The 24,199-nt window shown below is 38.3% G+C and overlaps 1 protein-coding gene across 1 annotated transcript in view; it reads left to right on the forward strand.

Annotated features, from left to right (window-relative positions):
• The window catches only part of LOC127628606 (1-phosphatidylinositol 4,5-bisphosphate phosphodiesterase gamma-1-like), a 69,628-nt gene that overhangs the window by 41,862 nt on the left and 3,567 nt on the right, over positions 1–24,199 (forward strand). Inside the window, exons 18-33 of the mRNA XM_052105375.1 lie at positions 2,761–2,948; positions 3,229–3,429; positions 4,245–4,364; positions 5,377–5,557; positions 5,793–5,870; positions 5,967–6,070; positions 7,509–7,602; positions 7,711–7,777; positions 11,056–11,219; positions 12,278–12,374; positions 12,654–12,878; positions 12,984–13,132; positions 16,610–16,724; positions 16,832–16,993; positions 17,254–17,360; positions 17,448–17,698. Of these exons, the coding sequence (XP_051961335.1) occupies positions 2,761–2,948; positions 3,229–3,429; positions 4,245–4,364; positions 5,377–5,557; positions 5,793–5,870; positions 5,967–6,070; positions 7,509–7,602; positions 7,711–7,777; positions 11,056–11,219; positions 12,278–12,374; positions 12,654–12,878; positions 12,984–13,132; positions 16,610–16,724; positions 16,832–16,993; positions 17,254–17,360; positions 17,448–17,698 (2,303 nt within the window). The remainder of the gene's footprint in view (positions 1–2,760; positions 2,949–3,228; positions 3,430–4,244; positions 4,365–5,376; positions 5,558–5,792; positions 5,871–5,966; positions 6,071–7,508; positions 7,603–7,710; positions 7,778–11,055; positions 11,220–12,277; positions 12,375–12,653; positions 12,879–12,983; positions 13,133–16,609; positions 16,725–16,831; positions 16,994–17,253; positions 17,361–17,447; positions 17,699–24,199) is intronic.

Consider the following 24,199-nt stretch of genomic DNA (forward strand, 5'->3'; position numbering starts at 1 on the left):
GCTTGTACATTTTGAAATAGTTATAAACAGTCACAGCAATGCAGTGTTGTTATGTGCCTAGATAGTCTTTCAAATAAAATGAGTTTACCCCAAAAAGATATTTCTCTCATCATTTACTCACCCTCAGGCACGTGCACACATAGACATCAAAGGGGGCTTGAGCACCTGCCCTTTTTCTTCCTCGAGAGAAAGTGCCCTTTTTTCTGGGGTGTTTTTTATTTATTTTTATAAATAAATTAATATGTATATTCCTGTTTGCGCACAGCTTCCCTGTCAAACAAATATATTTATTAAATAAAAAATCAAAACATCAGGTCGGTAGATGAGATTTTGTCGATAGTTAACTTGTGTCTTGCTAACATTCATGACTCATGAGCTACTAGCTAATGTAATAGGTTAGCTAAAGTCTAGCTAAGGCAATATATCATGGCCATACAGGCCAATATACTGTACTTATTGGAGACATTACAGGTGAATACAGTCACATTTGTGTGATGTACTTAACATAATGATAAATAATCTTAAGATATTATATCGTATGCTATGTATTGTGAATACACCCATGTTAAACATAAAAATGTACTTCCATTGCATATCATAAGAACACATAAGCGTAAATTATAATTACATTGATAAACCTGTACAAAGACCTCCAGATAAATACTGGCCTTCTGGATTAACACATTTAAGTGCTGCAAAAGATATTGAGCTATGACATTAAAAATTATTCTACATTTGAATTATCTCATAGATGTGACTATTGTGGTTCACGGTCATAGGCCCTGTCCCAAATGGCACTCTTCATATATATTTTCAGTCTTGTGTACTTATTTCATGTGTCCATTAACTCCATGAGACCGTAGGGTGTCTCATTTTTCATTTTAGGTATCGGAAGGGTGCTCACGCATACTTTGTGGTCGATATGTGCCCTCAATGCGCACTTTTGCAGTGCAAGCTCTACAGCACACATCTTCTCGACAGTCAAAGCGAGGTTACGTTATTGCCCATCGTGCACAGCAACCCTAAAGGCACAGGGGGTGGCGGTGCCACCGGCTTGGGCCCGCCATCGCTGCTCGCAGCTATATTTCTTTCTTTTATTCGTTATTTAGCTGTTATTTAATAACATAAGGCTGGGGTATACTTTGTTTCTACAAAAATTATTTGTTTCGGTTCTAGTTTATAAAAACTAGGCTGCACGCAGACAGTCCGAGCATACTGTGCTGATGATGGAATTTGCATCACACGAACTGTGCGTGATACGTACCATACACGGAAAACCGAAGTATGCTTTAGCTTAAATTTGTTTGTTTATTTGTACTTTTAATAGTTATTAGAAATGTAAAAAATATCAATACTTTGATTATTGATCGGCACGTTATTTTCTTGATATGGTTTTAAGGCATCAATATATTAACATTAGCTGACATTTAAATAAGAAGCCTAATTTGTGTGCTTTCCAATTCACTGTCAGTTGGCCTTCTGTTTAATGTAGTCTGGCACAATAGCTTTGGGAGACCACAAGGGGATGATATAACATTTGCTGAAGCCGGTCACACACAATGGACGAGAAGCGCCACGTTGTGACAGATTAAGCACACAGGATGCATCAATGTGGTGCAGGTGAAGTCCAAAGATGTGAATCGAGTCACCATACACACAAAATGTATGAAGGTTTTTGTACTTCAACAATGAATAAAGTGATGTTGATGAGTTTGCAGGTTAGTGTATGAAACTGAACAATTAGAAATGACTGCTTTTATTATGGAATTTCTCTGTATGTTGTCTTAAAAAGGTTTCATTCAAGCTGTTAAACCACAAAAAGTGACTGAAAATACATTGGGTAGGCTATATGAAAGCTACATACACACAATATATTATCCAGTGATGGCAAGAGTAGATAATCTATGTTCTTTGAAAATGATTTGGGTTGAATTTAATAGAAAACTATGAGTTTCACTCGGTGGTGCTGCTGAATTTTAGCAGCTTCCAAAGTCGTAGCTGGGGGAGCCGATATATGCCAAGTGACAGTGTGCGTACCTCCATAGAAAAATAATTATTTAAAATTTTGGAACATGCCTCGTGGTCCGCCAGACGTGTCCGATGTGTGACCCGCCTTTAAGTTACCCTGCCTTTCACACTTTACCAAAGTTGTGTTGAGAAATATGTATGAAGAGACAAAGACTATTGTGCAACGATTAGCACTATTCCTATCTGAAAATTGCTGATATAGATCCATAATCATCGATAAAATGTTCTGATTTTCAATGCATGAAAAAGTTATTGATCCTATGCATAATACTTGTTTAGCATTTTTTTTCAGTAACTTAACACTAAGGTATTTTTTTTTTCTCGTGCCATTCCATTTGGGCAAAGTCAGTGCTCGGCCTTTCAAAATATACTCTTTTACTGCAATACGGACATGTTTGATGCATGCACACTGCGACTGATTTGTGATGGACACTTAGCACAGCCAATGGCAGGCACATGTTCCAACGACGTGCAAATACGTTGACTGTCTGAGTGTCTAGAAAACTTACCGGCATGCAGAAAACTGAAGTATACTTTGGCCTTTAGTACTGAAGCTAACTACAAAAAAAAAAAAAGGGTAATTTGAATGGTATTTAGCTACTTTGAAACTGTAGCTTCGCAAACTGCTAACGTTATACTCGTAATCGGCATAGATTTATCATTTAAAGTAGCATCTCCTGCACTGATGAATCGTGTGTATGTATGTGTGTTTCTCTTCCTTGTCCTCTGTAGGTCTGTAACGGGATGGACCAACATGTAATGGAGAAGTGGTTTCACGGTAAGCTGGGTGCAGGGCGTGACGGGCGTCAGATCGCAGAGCGTCTGTTGTCTGATTACTGTCTGGAGACCGGAGCTCCTGACGGATCATTTCTGGTGCGCGAGAGTGAGACGTTTGTGGGCGACTACACACTTTCTTTTTGGTAATAATGCCTCATTTTACCTCACTGATTCATGGAGTAGTGTTTGACAGATATTATTTTTCTTTCATGACGATATCAAGCCAATCGATTTATAATACAATTAGTGACAGCAAATTAGAGGATTTAAAAATGTATGAAAATAAATGAACACTTATTTCACAATACTCAAAATTCCCCCAAAAACCCATTTGTAAACAGAAAATACGTCTCAGTCAAAGCCGCAAAATGTATTTGGCGCCACAGCCACAAAATAACATAGTTGAATGTTTCTTCTCATCAGGCGATCCGGACGAGTCCAGCACTGCAGGATTCACTCTCGACAGGAAGCTGGAAGCCCAAAGTTCTACCTGACAGATAATCTGGTGTTTGACACGCTGTTTGCGCTCATCATACATTACCAGCAGGTGCCTCTGCGCTGCAACGAGTTTGAGATGAAGCTGACGGAGCCAGTGCCGCAAACAAATGCTCACGAGAGCAAAGAGTGGGTCTTAAAATTACATTTGTAGTTGAATAAAAATAAATGGCATCTATTTATTTTAGATTTATTTCATAAATAATTTTTCACAGCTAAATAAGCTGAAAGAAATTGTGCCAGAAGAATAGGGACATTTTGTCCTATACCAGACTGTACTAGGTCGTTATTTCTGATGTTTAGAATGACAAAGGTGTTATGCCCAATTTAATTAATAAAGTGTGCTTTGTCTTTTTAATTTTCTCTCAAATCTCGAGTTTTACATCCACAATTACAATGTACAAGTAAAAAAATGCAACTTTTACATTTGAAATGAGGCAATAGAACATTTTAATGTATAATGTAAAAGAGTAATAACTATATAATACTCTGCAAACCTGACATGGAAATTAGTTTACTGTTCAAATATGAAAGCATTAGTTGGGTTTTTTTGGAAACTGATGCTTTAAATAAATAAAAAAAGTTCTGAATACATTTGATATCTCATGTATTCTTAAGAAATTGTTCTTTCACATGACTCTATACTTTATGCAATTTACAAATGATGTTGAGTTTGGGAATGTTCTACAGTCTGGTAGTCTATGATTGCCATCTACAAAAGAACTACATTAAAGCATTTGAGTTTTTAAATTTTTGTTATTTTTTGATATGTACCCCCGACTATCCACCTTTGTAGTTCATAGCTAAAAATACACACTTTCTGAAGTCAGCTTTTATTTAGAAAGCATCTGAACATTCACTTTAAACAGCAGAGGACCTGCAGTGGGAGTTTAACTGTTTCCTGCTCTCTGAGTCTAATCTCAGTGTGTTGTTGTTTTGTGCAGGTGGTATCACGCATGTCTCTCCCGCAGTCAGGCTGAAAACATGTTGATGAGAGTGCCGCGTGACGGGGCTTTCCTAGTGAGGAAGAGATCTGAATTCAACTCATTTGCCATTTCCTTCCGGTAAAATCGACACTGACACTTCCATGTTTTCATTGTGTCCTTGTTAGTGGTTTTTTGGAGGTCAAGCAGCATTGTTATGGTTATTGCTCGTATTTAGTTTTTACCTGGTGGATAAAATCTGAGGCAAATATATATATTCATTTTGATTTTGCCGTATGTCCAACTGTAAAGCTTTAAATACTATGCATTTCTCACTTGAGACCTAAAGGTTGAGGAATTTATACAGCCGAATTGATCTGTTGAACGCACAGTAGTGCAATGCCATTTAGTGATCGTTCGATATGGGTTTTTTTAATGGCTGATGCAGATATCTAGAGAGGAGCGTGGCAGATATAAATTATATCACAATTTAATATGACGATAAATGATGTGCATAAATGCAAAAAAAATAGAACAATATTTACTGAAAATGTCACACCAACTTTAACTTGCAGTAGAAAATAAATCTTAAAAAGAATTAGATTTGTGTGTGCTTTAGATGAGAAATAGCCGCATATCCTGGTTTCTGTTTAGTCATCCCATTTTAGTAATTAGTTCACACATGTAAGTTGGTGTGAACAAATTACCATCACGGTTCACAAAACTTATTGGCCAAATGGGAAAATATCGTCCTTTGCAAAATCAGTCGAATGCTTATGCCATTATTGAGCACTGTTCTTTCGAGGCCCACCAAATCGTGGCATTTATTTGCAAACTCGATATTGATGAAATGATAACCAATCAAATAAAAAGTATAATCATATATAATCCTAAATAAAAGAATATCGGTCAAACCAATTATTGACTAATTATGCCCTCAAGATTAGACTTGTATTCGTTGAGGGACCTGAGCCATATCAAGAGACCAGAACATCAGAAAGATTTGGGGATGGGCTCTTTTGATTTTGGCCTATAAGCAACATCCATATACAACCTAGAACACCTTAGCAATGCCCTAGCAGCCATCCAGAACACCCTAGCATTGTGACAGCAAGTATTGAAATATAATTTTCTGTCATTCTCTGTTTCTCAGAGCGGAGGGGAAGATAAAACACTGTCGTGTGCAGCAGGAGGGGCAGACGGTGGTTTTGGGCACATCTGAGTTTGACAGTTTAGTGGATCTAATCAGTTACTATGAGAAACATCCGCTGTACCGCAAGATGAAGCTGCGTTACCCCATCAATGAAGAGACACTGGAGAAGATTGGAACTGCTGTGAGTGCACATAAACAAGATATTTAAAGTCTGAACCTGTGAGACTTCTGTACTGTTGATCTGTCTTTGTGGACAGTCATGTTTGTGCTCTTCCTTGACTGTTGAAGGAATTTCATCAATACAAAGATTGTTTGTAATGATTTAGTTGTACAATGACAGAGCAGATGTACTCAAATAACACATTAGTTTGTAGTCTTGCATGCTTAAAAAGTAGGAATGATCTTTGTGTGTGTAGGAGCCTGATTATGGATCTCTGTATGAGGGTCGTAATCCTGGATTTTATGTGGAAGCCAATCAGATGCCCACATTCAAGGTACCTCTGCTCTCATTACAGATGGCGAACTTCTTCTCTGTTAAAATTAGTGTTGATGACATCATTGTGTGTGTGTGTTTGTTTGTTTGTGTACAGTGTACAGTCCGAGCAATGTATGAGTATAAAGCCCAGCGTGATGACGAGCTCTCCTTCAGTAAGAATGCCATCATTCAGAATGTGGACAAACAGGAAGGAGGCTGGTGAGTGCAAGAGAGTTCTGGGTTATGTTCTACACAAAGTGAATATACTGTTTGTTTGTTTGTTTGTTTGTTTTTTATTTTTGTGTTTTGTTTTTGTTTTCTTCATCTGTTCTTAAAAATATATAATAAAGTGTGTTTCTTCAAACACGTAAGCATTTCTTGTATTACCTTATGATTTAATCACTTTCGTCTTTGTTTATTTAATACAAATATACCTGTATATATTAATGAACCTGGAGAGTTGCGTTCACAATGCTTGAGCGAACTGCTCCGTCACAGCACCTCACGTAGATGATCGGAGATCATTTGCAGCATTCTCATAGACAACATTATTCTCCCATCAGTTTTCAGTTGAATGAAACAGAGAAAAGGAGTGATAACTCTTTACATGCACTTGTTTCACGAGACAGGGTCCTGCTGCATGCCTCTGAACAAACAGTGAAGCAGATACGAGCATTGACGGCTATTCTTTTGTCTTTTCTTAAAAATATAATAAAGTGTGTTTCTTCAAACACGTAAGCATTTCTTGTCATGTGTCACTCCGAGACCTCTTACAGGTCACCCACCTTTTGCAGGTAGATGAGTAAAGCGTTGGGAAGCGGGGAGTGCAAGCGTGGCAGAATGGCAATGCCAGAATTATAGAAATTGACAATGCTAATGCTAGAGTTATGGAATGAAAATAAGAGGTATTGAGAACGCTAGAGATATTGTGTGAAAATGATAGCATTATGGAATGAGAATTCAATTTTTTTTATTTTACAAAGTTGGTATAATCCCTCTGACCTGGGCTGCATTTCCCAAAAGCAAGTAAGTAGATTGTAGAAACCATTGGCACCAGTGGTCTCTATGATCAACTTAAGCTTGCGATGCTTTTGGGAAACGCAGCCTAGTTTGGTACAGTTTGTGCCTTGCGGCAATGCAACAATCAATCACACAAAAGCTTGTTAGATACACTTTAAACCACTGAGGTCAAGGCGAACAGTGACGGATGGATTCACCTTAAAGGCTTTAAAAAAGTGGGAAACGGTCACACTTTTCAGGACAAGTGACAATCCAATATACATTGGGAATTTAAAAGAGCAGGACAGGTCCACTTTGTGGGCTTATAAGGGCTTTTCTTTTCTCCATGCACTTAACTCCCAATTCCCTCGACAGTTTTTATTTACTTGCCAAAGCCAGATTTACTCTTATTTTTTTGTGCTTGTGTGTAGGGATGTTAATTATTAATCGATTAATTGCCATAATAATTTGATCAATTAAGATAATTGATCATCGATTAATTACTCAAAATTGATATTGTCTACAAGTTATTATTAACAGTAATTAAACAATTTCCAAATTTGTTACCTCATTCAGTCCCTGAAGCTGAATCAATGTAGATGAAAACATCAGGAACCTGTATGGGTGTATGAAAAAAAACCTTTTCTTCTTCTTACAGGTGGAAGGGAGACTTTGGCGGTAAGAAGCAGCTGTGGTTCCCTGCAAACTATGTTGAGGAGATCAGCTCTACAACCGTGGAGCCCGACAGATCTGTGAGTTCAGCGCATCTGTGTTTGTTTTCTGTTTGATGTGTGTTTGTGTTTATTGTTGCTCTGTTATGTCAGAGCCACTCTGATCTTTCACCTTCTCTCACATGGCAGGCGACGGAGAACAGTCCTCTTGGGGATCTGTTGAGGGGAAGTGTGGACGTGTCTTCCTGTCAGATTGGTGAGTGTTTTCATACCTTTCCCCCTCTTCCCTGATAAACATTCAGATTTGAGTCACAACCACATTTGAGGCCCTTCCTAAGGAGCTCTAGCTGTTTGCTTAATTAAGGCCACTTTGTGAGTGCTTGGCCTCCGCGTTGCCATTGCGTGGTCCAGTTGAACATACTTAATGTGTGTCCTTGCATTACTGTGGCGTTATTATCAAACCTCAGTACTCAAGGGGGCGATAGAGTTGCCTTCAGATGTCTGAAAAATCCATTAAACTGGATGTGTTACTATTCAGGTAAGTTGCTATAAATGACTTCTCAGTAATATTTTCATCAAACTGTTGCTCTGCCATGACTGTAGTTGACCTAAAGGAAAACGCACTGTAGAAGAATAAAGTTTACACTAATGTGCAACATTGAGTATGCAATGTACACTTGCGTTGTTATGAATTGCGGTCTGACACATTTTGAAATGCAACAATGTGCAAAAACAAGCTTGCTTTGCTAGAAGCTTCTGTGTTCACAGTCTTGCATAGAGTACGTTTCGGACTTAAATGTAGATGTAAAGATATAAATCTGAAAGAACAGTGTTTAGCACAAAATAGGCAAAAAGTTTATTTTTCAGCTTGGACAATTGATGTGCATGCATGTTTTCGAGAAGGTTATTCTGTGTTAATCTCGTGAACGAAATTGCTGACAAATGTTTGTTAATGAAGGGTCAACAATAACAAAGACAAGGTGAAAATCATGGTTATAATCAAATGTTTTTTAGTTTTTTTTTTTTGGCGGTTTTTAGTTTTTTTTTAGTTTTTTGTCCCCTTTTCTCCCCAATTTGGCATGCCCAATTCCCAATGTGCTCTAGTTCCTCTTGGTGGAGTAGTGCCTCTCCTCAATTGGGGTGGCAGAGGATAAAGCTCGGTTGTCTTGTCGTAGCTTGTTGAGCTCGTTACCGCGGAAATCTAGCGCGTGTGGAGGCTTCACGCTATTCTCCGCTACATCCACGCACAACTCACCATGCACCCCACCGAGAGAGAGAACCACATTATAGCAACCACCAGGAGGCTAACCCAACGTGACTCTAACCTCCCTAGCAACCGGGACAATTTGGTTGCTTAGCCTGACTGGAGTCACTCAGATAATCAAACGGTTTTAATTAAAACATACTATTGATTAAAAAAAATAATGAAAAAAAAAAAATATATATATTGGAAGATTTTAACTTTGCACTAATGTTTTTTATTTTCAGAAAGAAACATTTAGAGATATATTATTGGAATAATTCAGTTACAGTATGTTGGGGATTTCACCTCTTGAGCTGCAAGTAGTTTGTGCATTTTTGAAAATATTTGGTTAAAGTTTGGTCTTTCACAGTTTGAAACATTTTATGTCATTTAGCACATTATTGTCAAAAAATAATTTTCTAAAATAAAATAGCATTTTAGTCAGTGTAAACTTGACGTAAAGTAATGAATATGACATGATGAAGTATTGACTAAATTTAAAGGACATTTTCATCAAAAGACAAAACAAACAAAAAGCAATTTTTTCCAACTGCCACCATGATGTGTTGTGATTTGTGTGAGTGGAGTGACTTATACTATCTCTAATCTCACTCATTTGTTCTCTGCCTGTATTGTCTTTGAATTGAAATACATATATGGATCCTTTCATGTGGCCTTTATTCATCACGGTAAATCTATCAAACTTTTAATTTAAAATGGTTAAATTATTTAATGTAACTCTTATGTAACTTTACTTTGTTTTATTACTATGGCAATAATAATACCGTAATTTCCGGACTATTGAGCGCACCTGAATATAAGCCGCACCCACTGATTTTTAAATAAAATATTATTTTGAACATAAATAAGCCGCACCTGTCTATAAGCCGCAGGTGCCTACCGGTACATTGAAACAAATGAACTTTACTCAGGCTTTAACGAAACACGGCTTGTAACAAAAATAAATAGGCTTTAATGAAACACGGTGTGGCAGCGGGGGCATGGTCAAGCGCCCTTCCGGGAGAGAAAAGCGGTAAGGGCGCTTACACCTTAGCTAAATTATGTCTAACACCGGTGTCTAATTTCAGTAAGCATGGGGAGAGCGGCTTAAAAAGGCAGCAGCCACAGAGCTGAGAGAGTGACACACGTCAGTCTAGTGTTGGCGCATAGAAGAATTGAGAAACTTTATAAAATTGATTGTAAACATTGCTGTGGCCATTAAAAGCCTTACCTGGAACGTCAAGTGCCCTGCTGAAAACTGTCACACTGGTGCCCGTGTGACAGTTTTCCCAAGAAGGACACGTGAAGCAGGGCACTTAAAATTAGACACCGGTGTTAGACATAATTTAGCGCAGGCGTAAGCGCCCTTACAGCTTTTCTCTCCCGGACGGGCGCTTGACCACACCCCCGCTGCCACACACGGCTTGTAATAAAACATTTGTAGTAAACAGTAGCCTACCAAGAAAGTCATTGGTCACTATCTTCCTCGTCCTGTGCACTGAAACCACTGAAGTCATCTCCTTCGGTGTCGGAGTATAGCCTCAGATTTAGTTGTCTTTTTGCACTGAGTCAATTCCTCACGCTGCTGTTTCCAACGTCTTATCATCGACTCATTAAACCAAGCTCCCGTGCAGCAGCCAGATCAATCGCCTTCAACTTGAAAGCAGCATCATATGCGTTTCTCCATGTCTTTGCCATGGTGAGGGTGACAAAATTACTACCGTAATCAGAATGATGGGAAGTTTGAGCGCGCTCGATTTAATCTAAACAGTATACAAAAAAAGTTGTTTTGACCTTAACCCGTTCGGCAATTTCATTGGTCTAATGATAGCTTCATGCCGCCTAACAACTGAGCACGTCACAGAATGTTTTTTTTTAATATATATATATAAAACATTTGAAAGCGGGAAAAATCCATATATTAGCCGCGTCATTGTATAAGCCGCGAGGTTCAAAGTGTGGGAAAAAAGTTGCGGCTTATAGTCCGGAAATTACGGTAAATAAAAATCAGCAAACTAGCCAACACTGTTGCGACTGGTTTTCAAATGCATCTGCTGTCATAATCTCTCTCTCTCTCTCTCTCTCTCTCTCTCGCTCCTCTTTTGGTAAATTGTGGAAATGTAACGGTGGTTTTAATGCATTTTTTTTTATTTTGCCTTTGGAGCAAAAGAGCATGACAAATTAGCTATGGTCACCTATTCACCTCTACACACTAGCGGTGAATACCAAACACTGAAATGTGAAAATTCATGAAAGTCATGAAACATGTGACTGTCTTCTCTGTCCTTTAGTGGTGAGACAAGAAGGGAAGGGCAGCAGAACGTTTGTCTTCTCTCTGGTTCCCGTGGCTTCACCGCGTACAGGTCCAGTGCTGGACATCGCTGCCAGCTCACAGGAAGAGCTGAAGGACTGGGTGGTGAAGATCCGAGAGGTCACAATGACCTCTGAAGCCAAGGTCAGCTGATAGCCCAAGCTCAATCATTGCATATCAAATGTTATATTTGCATTTGGAACATTGGTGGCCTGTCTTTACTCCAAGTGTCCAAAAACCTCTCCAAGCAAGTATTCAGGTGTTTTAAAGGAATATTCTGTGTACAAGTTAAGCTGAATCGACAGCATTTGTGGCATAATATTGATTACCAGAAAAAATGGTTTTGACTCATCCCTCTTTCTTTAAAAAAAGCAAATATATTTGTTACAGTGAGACACTTACAATAGAAGTGAATGGGGGCAATTTTTTCGCGTTCCCACCAAAAATTGGCCCCGTTCCATTTCATTGTACGTGTCTCGCTGTCACCTCGATTTTTGCTTTTTAAAGAAAAAGAGGGATGAGTCTCAATACATTTTTTGTGGTAATCAATATTATGTCACAAATGCTGTCGATTCAGTTTATTTGTATTGAACACAGAATGTTCCTTTATGCTAGTGTCACACTAGCAGAATCCAAACAAATCGATTTGGCTGAGGGTGTCACACATGCTGACTGTTTTGCTGAGGTCTCGCTTGCTTCAGTCGGAAGTTTGACACACTTGCAAATAAATATGGTGGAGGGGTAACAAATATACCAACTGACCACAAATCTCTCTCTGATTCAGTCACATGGAGCTCGCCAAAATAACATCAGGAGTATAATCAATTGTAAAAGAGTGATATAAGAAGTGATTCATGGAGTGTTGCCACCTTGTGGACCCTCTAATTAGTACAAATAATCCCAGGCGCTTTCTGAATGTTCTAAGTGTGCACCGTTAGAAAAATCTGGCTGCACACGTTTAGTCCTTGAGGACTCTTGTGCCATGCGTACTGTACACAGACACCTAGTGTTCGCATCTGACCAAAGTATACTTTGTGCCAACACAGCTGCCATATCGCTCAGCACAACATAAACAAATCATTTACCATAAAATGGATGCAAATTCCTGTATAAATATGCACAAAATGTCATATATTGTATGAAAATATAATATATAATGTTTGATGTGACTAATCATGGTATGACTGTTTGTTTTCTATCAGCTTGAAGAAGGTAAAATGATGGAAAGAAGAAAGAAGATTGCGTTAGAGCTGTCAGACCTCGTCATCTACTGTCGGCCGGTTCCTTTTGATGAAGACAGTAAGACAGCCAGTAGCTTTCAAATCCAAACTTACTACCAACTCCGATAGAGCATTCATTCACAATTATGACCTTGTTATTCAGGCATCTCTGTCTACCTCAGACAGATGGGTCTTTAGGCTTCTGTTATATGGAAATAAACAATATATTGACTTCTAAAGCTTTTTTGTCTTATCGGACACAATAAATGTAATGTCGTTATCTGATTATTTAATATATTTGATTTTATGATTACTTTGATAAAGATTATTTAACTTTTGCGTCTTCTATCTCTTACAGAGATTGGGACGGAGCGGGCCTGTTTCCGGGACATGTCCTCTTTTCCAGAGACCAAAGCAGAGAAATACGTGAACCGCATCAAAGGGAAGAAGTTCCTGCAGTATAACAGGCTGCAGCTGTCACGCATCTACCCGCGAGGACAGCGGCTGGACTCCTCTAACTATGACCCGCTACCCATGTGGCTGTGCGGCAGTCAGCTTGTGGCCCTTAACTTCCAGACCGCAGGTACAAACACGACTATATCATGATGGATCCATCTCATAATGTGGTCCTTTAGTGGTCCTGCTGCCCTTCACTTTGGTAATGATGTCTCGTGTGGTCTCTCCGCAGACAAGCCAATGCAGATGAATCAGTCTCTGTTCATGCTGAATGGCAGGAGCGGTTACGTGCTGCAGCCACCAATCATGAGAGATGATAACTTTGACCCATTTGATAGACACACACTGAGAGGAGTCGAGCCATTCACACTCATCATAGAGGTACAAACAACACACACACACACACACACACCTGCTGTATATAGACTAGATTAGAAAATGGAGTATAATTTAGATACGTAGGAATTTGAATCTATTGCTAATTTAATATCTCATTTGTACATTTGAGAATGTATTTGAACAGAAAGAAGATAATATATCATAGAAAATAGATGGAATGTAATAGAGAAAACAATGAAAGGAATAGAATAGAACAAAAGTTATTTTTCAGTTAGAAATATCAAAAGCAAAATGACAAGATATTTTGTCTTGTTTTCAGAGAAATCTAACAAAATGTAGTAAAATTTATGCTTATAACAACAAAAACATTATTTGCCAATCGAGTGAGAGAGAATTTATTCAAAGGGAAAACAAGTTTATTTTTCTTACCCCATTGCCATTTTTCTTATTTTAAGCATAATCCCAACTAAATTTAGTGACATTTCTCTGTCATTTTGCTTCAAGTAACATTTTTTATTTTATTTTTATTTTTAAGGATGTTTAGATATTTTTACTGGGAAAATTTTTTTTTGTTTATTTATGAATATTATTATTATTATTAATATTATTCAATACTTTTTTCATGTTGTAGTGTATAATTGAAAGGAATTGAATACAGGGTTCCCAGAGTCATGGGAAAAAAAATTACAAATTGTGAAGAATTTGGAAAGTGTTTTTTCCAGGCCTGGAAAAGTCCTGGAAGTTCATAAATTCTCAGAGGTCATGGATATTTCTTTAGTTAACATATCTATTTTCTAGTTTTTCTTTGCTCTAAAATATTTGATCTTGTGTAGAGTAAACTTGTTTGCAAACCAGAATAATGTCCAATTTGCCAGTGAATCCTTCTTTTGAGTTTTCAATGAATTTGTGGAAACGGTTCACAAATCAGTCTAAAAGATTATTTGGCAAATCAGACTGAATCTAAAGGATTTAAAAAAAAAAATATGTATCCAGAAATCACAAATGCCTGAATAGGTCATTGAAAAGTTATTGAAAGTCATTAGTCAAAAAGGGTGGGGATCCCTGTGTTTAGAAAAGTGTGGAATAACAAAATGGAGAATAGAATATTGTCTTTATTTGTGGCCACACAACTGAGGAAATTTTCACATGACGTGGAATGATTTCCATATTCATAAACTGTAGTATTTACCATACATGATACTCCAAAAATACCTTGGCACATGGAAAAAAATAAAAATCATGAGATGACCATGTCCAAAATCTTTTTTTTTTTTTTTTTTTACAATTTTGTAAGTGTTCAAAACTTCTGACAATTACGTTTTTAATATGTTATTAAAATGAAATTAAAATGTTGTTAAAAACAGTGTATTCCCTATATGGACAAATAATCCAAGAGAATTATCCAAGAAAAAACAGTTTGAAGCTAAATCCCATATTATGAACACAACCTTTTGAACCAAATATGGTATTTGTTTTTTTCTGGGGTAATTTTTTATCAGTGTGGGGAAGTTACTTTGATACTGTAGCTTCACAAGCTATCAGATGCTCAGTCAGATGCACAGGTAAATGTCTAAGCCGCACCTCCAAGAGTGCCTTCAGTCCAGGTGCGGGGTCATCACCTGGGAACCACCCATCACTGATGTTTTGTCCCATTAATCCCGGAACATCTCCTGGTGGTGGGGCAGTAGTCAGGGACATCTCCCTCACCGCCTGCAGCTGGACACCAGCGCCTGGATTCACAAATATTTTTGTCTTACCATTAGGAGTTCTTCAAAGAGTTCCTAGCTTGGAGTTTTGCTTTAAAGCTTTTAAAACAAAGTTTTATTACGTAAATCTTAAGATAAATGTAAGGCGGAGTTGACCTCGTTGCTATCGATTGAACGTCACATTTTATGAGCACGTTCTTTCAAACCACCCAACGTGTTTGGTAGACAGGGAAGAGCAATTTGTCTGTGAATTCCTTACAGTTAGCTGGATATTATAAAATAATATCATTAAAATACATCCGCTCAAGCATGATTTAGGCGATATCTCTTTAAAATGTTTAGGCCAAAATAATATTCTTTTTAATGTGGATTGACGACAGTAGATATGCTTCAGGTTTATGACTCAGAAGTCCTTTAGACAAATTCTAAGCTGTCGTGGTTTTAGGAGCTACTTAACATGTTAAAATGCTTCATGAATTACTATTAGATGAAAAGTCCTAAAAATAGGAGTAATGCCCCAGTTGCTCCCAAAATTACAGGCCCAGATCCTTTCCAGTGCTTCTAGTTCTTGCATCCCCATCAAGAATTTTCTCCTTTTACAGGTCATACCGTGCAGCCAGGATTTGATAACTTGTTAAACTACAATCAAACTATACATATGAACAAAAAGTAGCTAACTACATAAAAGCATATATATATATACATATATATATATATATATATATATATATATATATATATATATATATATATATATACACACACACACCGATCAGCCACAACATTAAAACCACCTGCCTAATATTGTGTAGGTCCCCCTCGTGCCGCCAAAACAGCACCAACCCACATCTCAGAATAGCATTCAGAGATTTTATTCTTCTCATCACAATTGTACAGAGCAGTTATCTGAGTTACCGTAGACTTTATCAGTTCGAACCAGTCTGGCCATTCTCTGTTGACCTCTCTCATCAACAAGGCATTTTTGTCCACAGAACTGCCGCTCACTGGATGTTTTTTTGTTTTTGGCACCATTCTGAGTAAATATTAGAGACTGGTATGTGAAAATCCCAGAAGATCAGCAGTTACAGAAATACTCAAACCAGCCCGTCTGGTACCAACAATCATGACACGCTCCAAATCACTGAGATAATGTTTTTTCCCCATTCTGATGGTTGACGTGAACATTAACTGAAGCTCCTGACCCGCATTTGCATGATTTTATACACTGCACTGCTGCCACACAATTGGCTGATTGATAATCACATGGATGATTGTTGGTGCTAGACAGGCTGGTTTGAGTATTTCTGTAACTGCTGATCTCCTGGGATATTTTTGAGAATTTGGTTGAGAAAATGTCAAGAGTACATTTCTCCAAATTCTAGGCAAAGGGTGACTACTTTGAAGAAGCTAAAATATAACATAGTTTTGTGACAACATAATACCCATAGTTTCATTTCTGTTATTCCATTGTTTTGATGACTTTACTATTATCCTAAAATGTGAAGAAAAAAATAATTATAATAAAGAATGAGTAAGTGACCCCAAACTTTTGAATGGCAGCGTATATTAAATGATCAGATATTATTTATTTCTGCAATCAGTTGTGGAGTTTTGAATACATGATTATTTATTAGGGTGACAATATCACATGGCATGAGGGTGAGTAAATTATGAGAGAATAAAAATTTTTGGGTAAACTATCCCTTTGTGTTTTGTTATCCGTGTAGTCATGCACAATTTACAATAAAGTGTTAAATATTTAATTGAAAAAACAATAATTTGAACATTTATTTGTTTTTACTTTTGTTTGAAGGTTTTGGGAGCACGCCACCTGCCCAAAAACGGTCGAGGTATCGTTTGCCCTCTCATCGAGATCGAAGTTTGTGGAGCAGAATACGACAATGCCAAGCAGAGGACTGACTCTGAAGGTGAGCTTCTCTTGCAACAACAGTCCCCAAAAACAAACATTTTACATGTCGGATATATACAACAAAATACCTGGTGACAAAAACATGCACACTTGTGTATCTCTCAGCGGACAACGGCCTGAACCCCACCTGGCCCAGGAAGCCCTTCAGATTCACTGTATATAATCCTTCCTTCGCATTCCTGCGCTTTGTGGTTTATGAGATCGACATGTTCAATGACCAGAACTTCCTTGCTCAGGCAACATTCCCCATCAACTGTCTCAAAACAGGTACTGCTCCAAGAAAGAAAAAAAAACCCCATTATTTTAATGATAAGACATTTGTTTTGTTGAGACCTTTTATATATCAAAAACCAAAAAAATTACCCTTGGAACATGAAAGTGCCTAAAGCTGAAGAAACACTCTTGTAAAATGTAAACTCTTCTATCAAAGCATTGCCACCACTAGTTGACCTAGTTGTCAAATGACTGGTTGACCATCCTGATCCATCGATAAACCTGGAAAGGTTCGTTTTCTGTCTTGTCTGCAGGCTACCGGTCAGTTCCTCTGAAGAACAGCTACAGTGAGGATCTTGAGTTGGCATCTCTGCTGGTGCATATGGACATCATTCGAGGAAGGGTGGGCTATGAGATCATAGTATGTAGAAACGTACCTCAGTAACATCTCGTAATATGCTATATTACTATGCTGTATTGTAATGGCCATTCTGGTTCTCCTCGGCAGCATGAGAACGGGGAGATGTTGAGTCCATTCTCGGCGGCGGGAGCAATGGTGATGGCCATGCAGGTGGGACGGGAGCGTATGGGCGACTCAAGCTCTGTTTCTTCCACCTCCTCCATGTCACCGTTGCCCTCGTCTCCAGCACAGGTGCTGGGATACCGCGGTAGAGAGGGCTCCTTCGAGACCCGATACCAGTCTCCTATCGATGAATTCAGAGTTTCACAGGAGGTACTATTTGACCAAGAAAACAGGAGGTATGATGTGTTTTTTTTTTTAAATAAAAGGTTTTTGAGAGTATGGTTGCAGAATTTTTGTTTTTGTAATTAAAAGTTTTAATTGATTCGAAGATTCAACATTTCTATTTAACACCACCATTACCCCTCCCCAATCACCAACCCCACCCTGACCCCCAACAAACACCCCTGTGGTCACATATAAGAATACACACATAAAAAAAGAAGAAGAAAACAAAATATAATAATAAGATAATTAAAACTAACCTTCTCTCTCCATCAACCCCCACAAATCCCAAAACCCCAGCCTTCTACACTGCCGTTCAAAAGTTTGGGGTCACTTAATTCTTTATTATTATTTTTTTTCACATTTTAGGATAATAGTAAAGTCATCAAAACTATGGAATAACAGAAATGAAACTATGGGTATTATGTTGTCACAAATAAATCAAAACTGTTATTTTAGCATCTTCAAAGTGGCCACCCTTTGCCTAGAATTTGCAGAAATGTGCTCTTGGCATTTTCTCAACCAACTTCTTGAGGTATCACCCTGGGATGCTTTTTAAACAGTATTGAAAGAGTTCCAATCTATGCTTTTGCACTTTTTGGCTGCTTTCCTTTAGTCCAATTCATCCATTTAAAAAAAATAAAAAATTAATTTGTTTTTGTAATGAAATATGTTGGCACAATTTAATTTGTCTACAAAACTAATTTAAAACATTTAAGCATTTGCCTTCAGATCAAAAGGTTTTTAAGATCATGAGAAACATTTTAGTCAAGTGACCCCAGACTTTTAAATGGCAGTGTACTTAACACCCCACGAAAGCTGCCAACCTCCCCATTTCCGCACACCACTCCGGAAATGAGGGCGCTCCATCTGACTTCCATCCCCTTAAAATAACCTGCCTACCAATCATCACACTGGTCAGAACCCAATTTTTTATTTGTTTAACCCCCATATTGATGACCGCCCCATCGCCCAAAATACAGAGTCTGGGGCAAAATGAAATTCGAATGCCCAAAACGTCACAAATAAAACTCTGAACCTTCAACCAAAATTCTTGGATCTTAACACACCACAAAAAAAACATAGGTTGTGTCTCCAACTTCTATTCTGCATCGCCAGTAGGTGGGTGTGTCTTCTAAGTCCAAGCCTATACAATCTAGATGGGTCCGATAGAATCGGTGTTAAATCTTGAATTGCATAAGACACACCCTTGCATCTCTATATGCAGACTTGATGTTTTTTAGAATTCTTGCCCACTCTCCTTCCTCTGATACCAAGTTTAAATCTTTCTCCCATAATCTCTTAAGAGAAGCCAAAGCTCCGTCCCCCAGACTCTGAATTAACAGGGAGTAATACACTGATGCCTCATGACCTTTTCCAAAAGCAGTAATCACCACTTCCATTGTATCTGCTGCTTTAGGGGTGTGTAAACTACTCCCAAAAACAGTGCAGAGCAGGTGGCACAGCTGTAAATACTTGAAGAACTGAGATCTGGAAATCCCAAAATGTTGAACCAAATTTTTAAAAGATCTCAACACTCCACTCTCATATAGGTCACCGAGTGTAATAACCCCCCTCACAATCCACTCTGACCAGCAAAAAGTGGACTTATTAATTCATAATTTTGGGTTCAGCCATATGCTCGAGGCAACATTTAAATAATTGTCCAAATTAAACACTCTGGACACTTTTGTCCATACCGAGTGCAAATGTGAGATAACTGGGTGTAAATTTACATATCTGGTTAGTTTGATAGAAAGGCTTTGCAATGTAAAATATGGGCAAGAAATTCCTGTTCAATACCAAACCAGGGAGGGACTCTCTCAGGTGGAAGCAACCAATGAGACAAATGTCTGAGACCGAATGCTTAATAATAAAAAAAGAAAAATCTTGGGTTGGTCTAGTCCACCTTTGTCAATTGGCCTATGCAATTTACTGAAATGTAATCTGGGATGTTTACTATTCCAAATGAAGGTCTTCGCTATGCTATCAAATTGTTTGAAATAAGAGGGGGACATCTACAGGGAGAGATTGTAGCAGCATTATTAATATCAATGGCCGAGGTAAAAATTTTACCAACAGCAGATTTCACTGAGGGAATGGTAGAAAAAGAATCTCTCTGCTTTAAATTTTAAGTTAAAGTAATATTTTGGTATAGAATTCATTTTAATAACATTAACCTTCCCAATCATAGATAAATGTAATCAACCCCACCTACCCACATCGCTCAAAAACATTTTTATTAAGGGGTCAAAATTAAACTAATTAAATCAGACAAATTTTCTGTGAATAAAATGCCCAAATGCACTGTTTAGGCCACTGAAAGGTGCCCGGTTGAAAAGCTGTTACCAGACATTATGCTGTCAGAGCCAAAGCTTTGGATTTAGACCAATTGACTCTGTATCCTGAGAACTTAGAAAAGGAATTAATAATTCTGTAGAGGCAAGGCATAGATCTAATGAGGTTGGAGATTAATAATAAAATACCATCTGTGAAAAGCAAAAGCTTATGCGCCACACCTCCCGTCACCACCCCTGGCAAATCATCTTCCCTTCTTATCACGGCTGCTAATGGTTCCAGGGCAAGACATAACAATAATGGGGAAAGAAGGCAGCCCTGCTGGGTGCCCCTATCCAGAGTAAAATAATCTGAAATTAATCCATTTGTTTGTACTGCCGCTACAGGGTGTCTATAAAGCAACTTAAAACATGTCCACCTTATATCTTCCCTTAATTTGTCAGCTTCCTGCGGGGAAAGGTGCATTTCTTGAAGAAACACTACATCATATTTCTTACGTTTAAAAAATAAATAACCTTCCTTCTTTTTATGGGGTGCCCCAACCCATTCACATTAGACGTGGAGAGAGACAATCTGCTCATATTAACATTTTGACAAAATAGAAAAAAATAGATTGTGTGTCAAAAATAAAATTATAACGAACACATTTCAACATTAGTGCAACAATCAAACCCGAACCTCCCCCTGAACCAAACATACAGAAAAAAGAAATGCGTGCACATTAACCCCATGCACAACAGTGCCAACTGATGTCCACCTCTCTAAACTCAAACAGTCCATGTATGCCTACGAGTGCGACAAATTTGCTGTCGGATTGCTCAAGTCTGGTGCTTCTATACAAGTTTTGTTTGACAGAATTACACAACAGAAAATAATCTATAAAACATACTCCTAATTTTTTTGCAGCCATCCTTAGTATCTATTCTCAATTTGGATGGGAACATCAGTGCTAAAGGGACCTTGCGTTGATGTAAGAGTTTCTTACATACCTTGAATCGATCACGTTTTTCTCTTGTTGAATTTGCAAAGTTTGGGAGCAAGAAAGTGCTGTGGTTCTTCCAAGAAAGTGTTCCTTAACTCCTCGCGTAACACTAGATCTTTATCGGATGATCTCAGAAATTTGGCCAGAATTGATCAGGGCCTGTCTCCATTTGCAGATCCCCGATCCGGAACTCTGTGAGCTTGCTCGATTTCCAGCTTATGGCCTGTTATGTCCAGCAGATTCGGGAAAAGCCCATCTAGGAATTTTCTTGGTACTCGGGAATTCCAACAATTTGGATGTTGTTTTGCCGGTTACGATTCTCCAAGTCTTCCAACTTTTGCCAGACGCGCTCCAAGTCTGCCTTGGTCACTAGTGGGTCTGCAGCTAATTGATGGAAATGTTTTCTCTTGTGAGCTTATAACCATCAATGTGTACTCTACTTTTGGACAGAGAGAAATTGTGATCTTAAGTCTACATACATTTCATCGCTTAAAAAACAACCTGTGGTTGGTCGCTTTACTTGTCAATCAGACAGTCTCTTCCTGTCTAAAGGGGCTTCCACATTATTCGTGTCAGCATTGGCTAATACCTTGAACTCTATGGAGAGAAGTGTTAGCTTCAGTGTTACCCTCATGTCTCTAAGATGATCTGTTGGGTGTTGCTACATGGTTGCTAAACTGTTCCGAATGGTTGCTTGGCATTGCCAGGTTGTTCTGGTTGGTTACGAGGTGTTGCTAGCATGTTTAAGCTGGTTGATAGGGTGTTCTGACAAGTTTCGAGGCATTGCTAGCATGTTTTATCATGTAGCTATGAGTTTCTAACATGTTGTTAGGTGTTGCTAACATATTTTTGCATGTTGCTAGGCATTGCTAGTATGTTTCTAGGCATTTCTAGCATGCTTTACCATGTAGCTAGTATTGCTAACATGTTGTTAGGCATTGCTAGCATTAAGGGCAGGCGATATGACCAAAATCTTATATCACAATCGCTTTAAAAAAATCGAGAGTTCCTGGCAAATTTGCCACAAACTTTCCACAAACTCACTACTGAGAATTTCCATATGCAAATTATCTTTGTGGCAAACTTGCGGCAAATTGTCCATTGTTGCCAAAGGTTTGCTGCTACCGGCAAAGAGCTGCAAACTTCCGGCAAACATTTGCAGTGAATCAAATGCTCATTTGCATGTCAAAATAATGATCGGCAAGTTTGCGTCTAATTTAGATTTTTTTGTAAGGGTAATGATATAAACACATTTTTATTTTTAAAATGTAACTATAGCGTGTTGTATATGTTAATCATATTGTAATCCCTATTTTTGAAAAATCTACCGTAATTTCCGGACTATAAGCCGCAACTTTTTTCCCACGCTTTGAACCTCGCGGCTTATACAATGACGCGGCTAACATATGGATTTTTCCCGCTTTCAAATTTTATAAAAAAAATAATAAAAATATATATATTCTGTGACGTGCTCAGTTGTTAGGCAGCATGAAGCTTTCATTAGACCAATGAAATTGCCGAAAGGGTTAAGGTCAAAACAACTTTTTTTGTTTACTATTTAGATTAAATCGAGCGCGCTCAAACTTCCCATCATTCTGATAACGGTAGTAATTTTGTCACCCTCACCATGGCAAAGACATGGAGAAATGCATATGATGCTGCTTTCAAGTTGAAGGCGATTGATCTGGCTGTTGAAAAGGAAATAGATCTGCTGCACGGGAGCTTGGTTTAATGAGTCGATGATAAGACGTTGGAAACAGCAGCTTGAGGAATTGACTCAGTGCAAAAAGACAAAATCTGAGGCTATTCAACTCCGACACCGAAGGAGATGACTTCAGTGGTTTCAGTGCACAAGACGAGGAAGATAGTGACCTTTTACTTTCTTGGTAGGATACTGTTTACTGCAAATGTTTTATTACAAGCCGTGTGTGGCAGCGGGGGCGTGGTCAAGCGCCCGTCCGGGAGAGAAAAGCTGTAAGGGCGCTTACACCTGCGCTAAATTATGTCTAACACCGGTGTCTAATTTCAAGTGCCCTGCTTCACGTGTCCTTGGGAAAACTGTCACACGGGCACTAGTGTGACAGTTTTCAGCAGGGCACTTGACGTTCCAGGTAAGGCTTTTAATGGCCACAGCAATGTTTACAATCAATTTTATAAAGTTTCTCAATTCTTCTATGCGCCAACACTAGACTGACGTGTGTCACTCTATCAGCTCTGTGGCTGCTGCCTTTTTAAGCCGCTCTCCCCATGCTTACTGAAATTAGACACCGGTGTTAGACATAATTTAGCTAAGGTGTAAGCGCCCTTACCGCTTTTCTCTCCCGGACGGGCGCTTGACCACGCCCCCGCTGACACACCATGTTTCGTAAAATCCTATTTATTTTTGTTACAAGCCGTGTTTCGTTAAAGCCTGAGTAAAGTTCATTTGTTTCAATGTACCGGTAGGCACCTGCGGCTTATAGACAGGTGAGGCTTATTTATGTTCAAAATAATATTTTATTTAAAAATCAGTGGGTGCGGCTTATATTCAGGTGCGCTCAATAGTCCGGAAATTACGGTAGTCATTGTATTAAAAACTTTATAAATGAAAACTGCTTTCTCTTGTATAATTTTCTCTTTATTTGGAACTTGACAAACATAGAGTAAAAAAAAATCAATTGATGGTATTCAAAAGTTGTAATCAACCTTACCATTATGCGATTATTAGAATGATTATTAAAGGGAAAAAATACTTTTTTATTAAGTTTAATTCAGTAACAAATTCACTGCAAAAAATCCTATTATCAAGTGTTTTGTCTTGTTTTCCATTTTAATATTGTCAAAAAAGGGATGAGCGTCCCCGCGACAGTGTGCCTCAGCCGAGTACAGTTTCAATCTCCCCCCCCCTTAGATCGGGACACTTAGTGCAAATCATAGAAGAGGCGCTGACTGCACAGAGAAATGCCAGTTTCAGAGTTTGTATTTATTTACTTGACCTGTTTTCTAATTATTTGAACTTTAATAAAGGATGATGAATTAAAGATATAACGGTGAGGTCTTTCCTTTAAAGATGCTCTGAAACGCAAGTTTTGCTTCAGCGGAGTGGCAACTCGGCTCTGCTATATTTCACAATGAGAGTGCTTCTGTATTTACTTATTTTGTATTTTTGCATTATAATGACCTCATACTTTGTGATCTACATCACCTGAAGTTTTTGGAAAGTTTGGAGTGCATCTGGACTGTGATCTGTGTAATT

Source organism: Xyrauchen texanus, chromosome 35 (genome assembly GCF_025860055.1).
Source record: "Xyrauchen texanus isolate HMW12.3.18 chromosome 35, RBS_HiC_50CHRs, whole genome shotgun sequence".
NCBI classification, from domain to species: Eukaryota; Metazoa; Chordata; class Actinopteri; order Cypriniformes; family Catostomidae; genus Xyrauchen; species Xyrauchen texanus.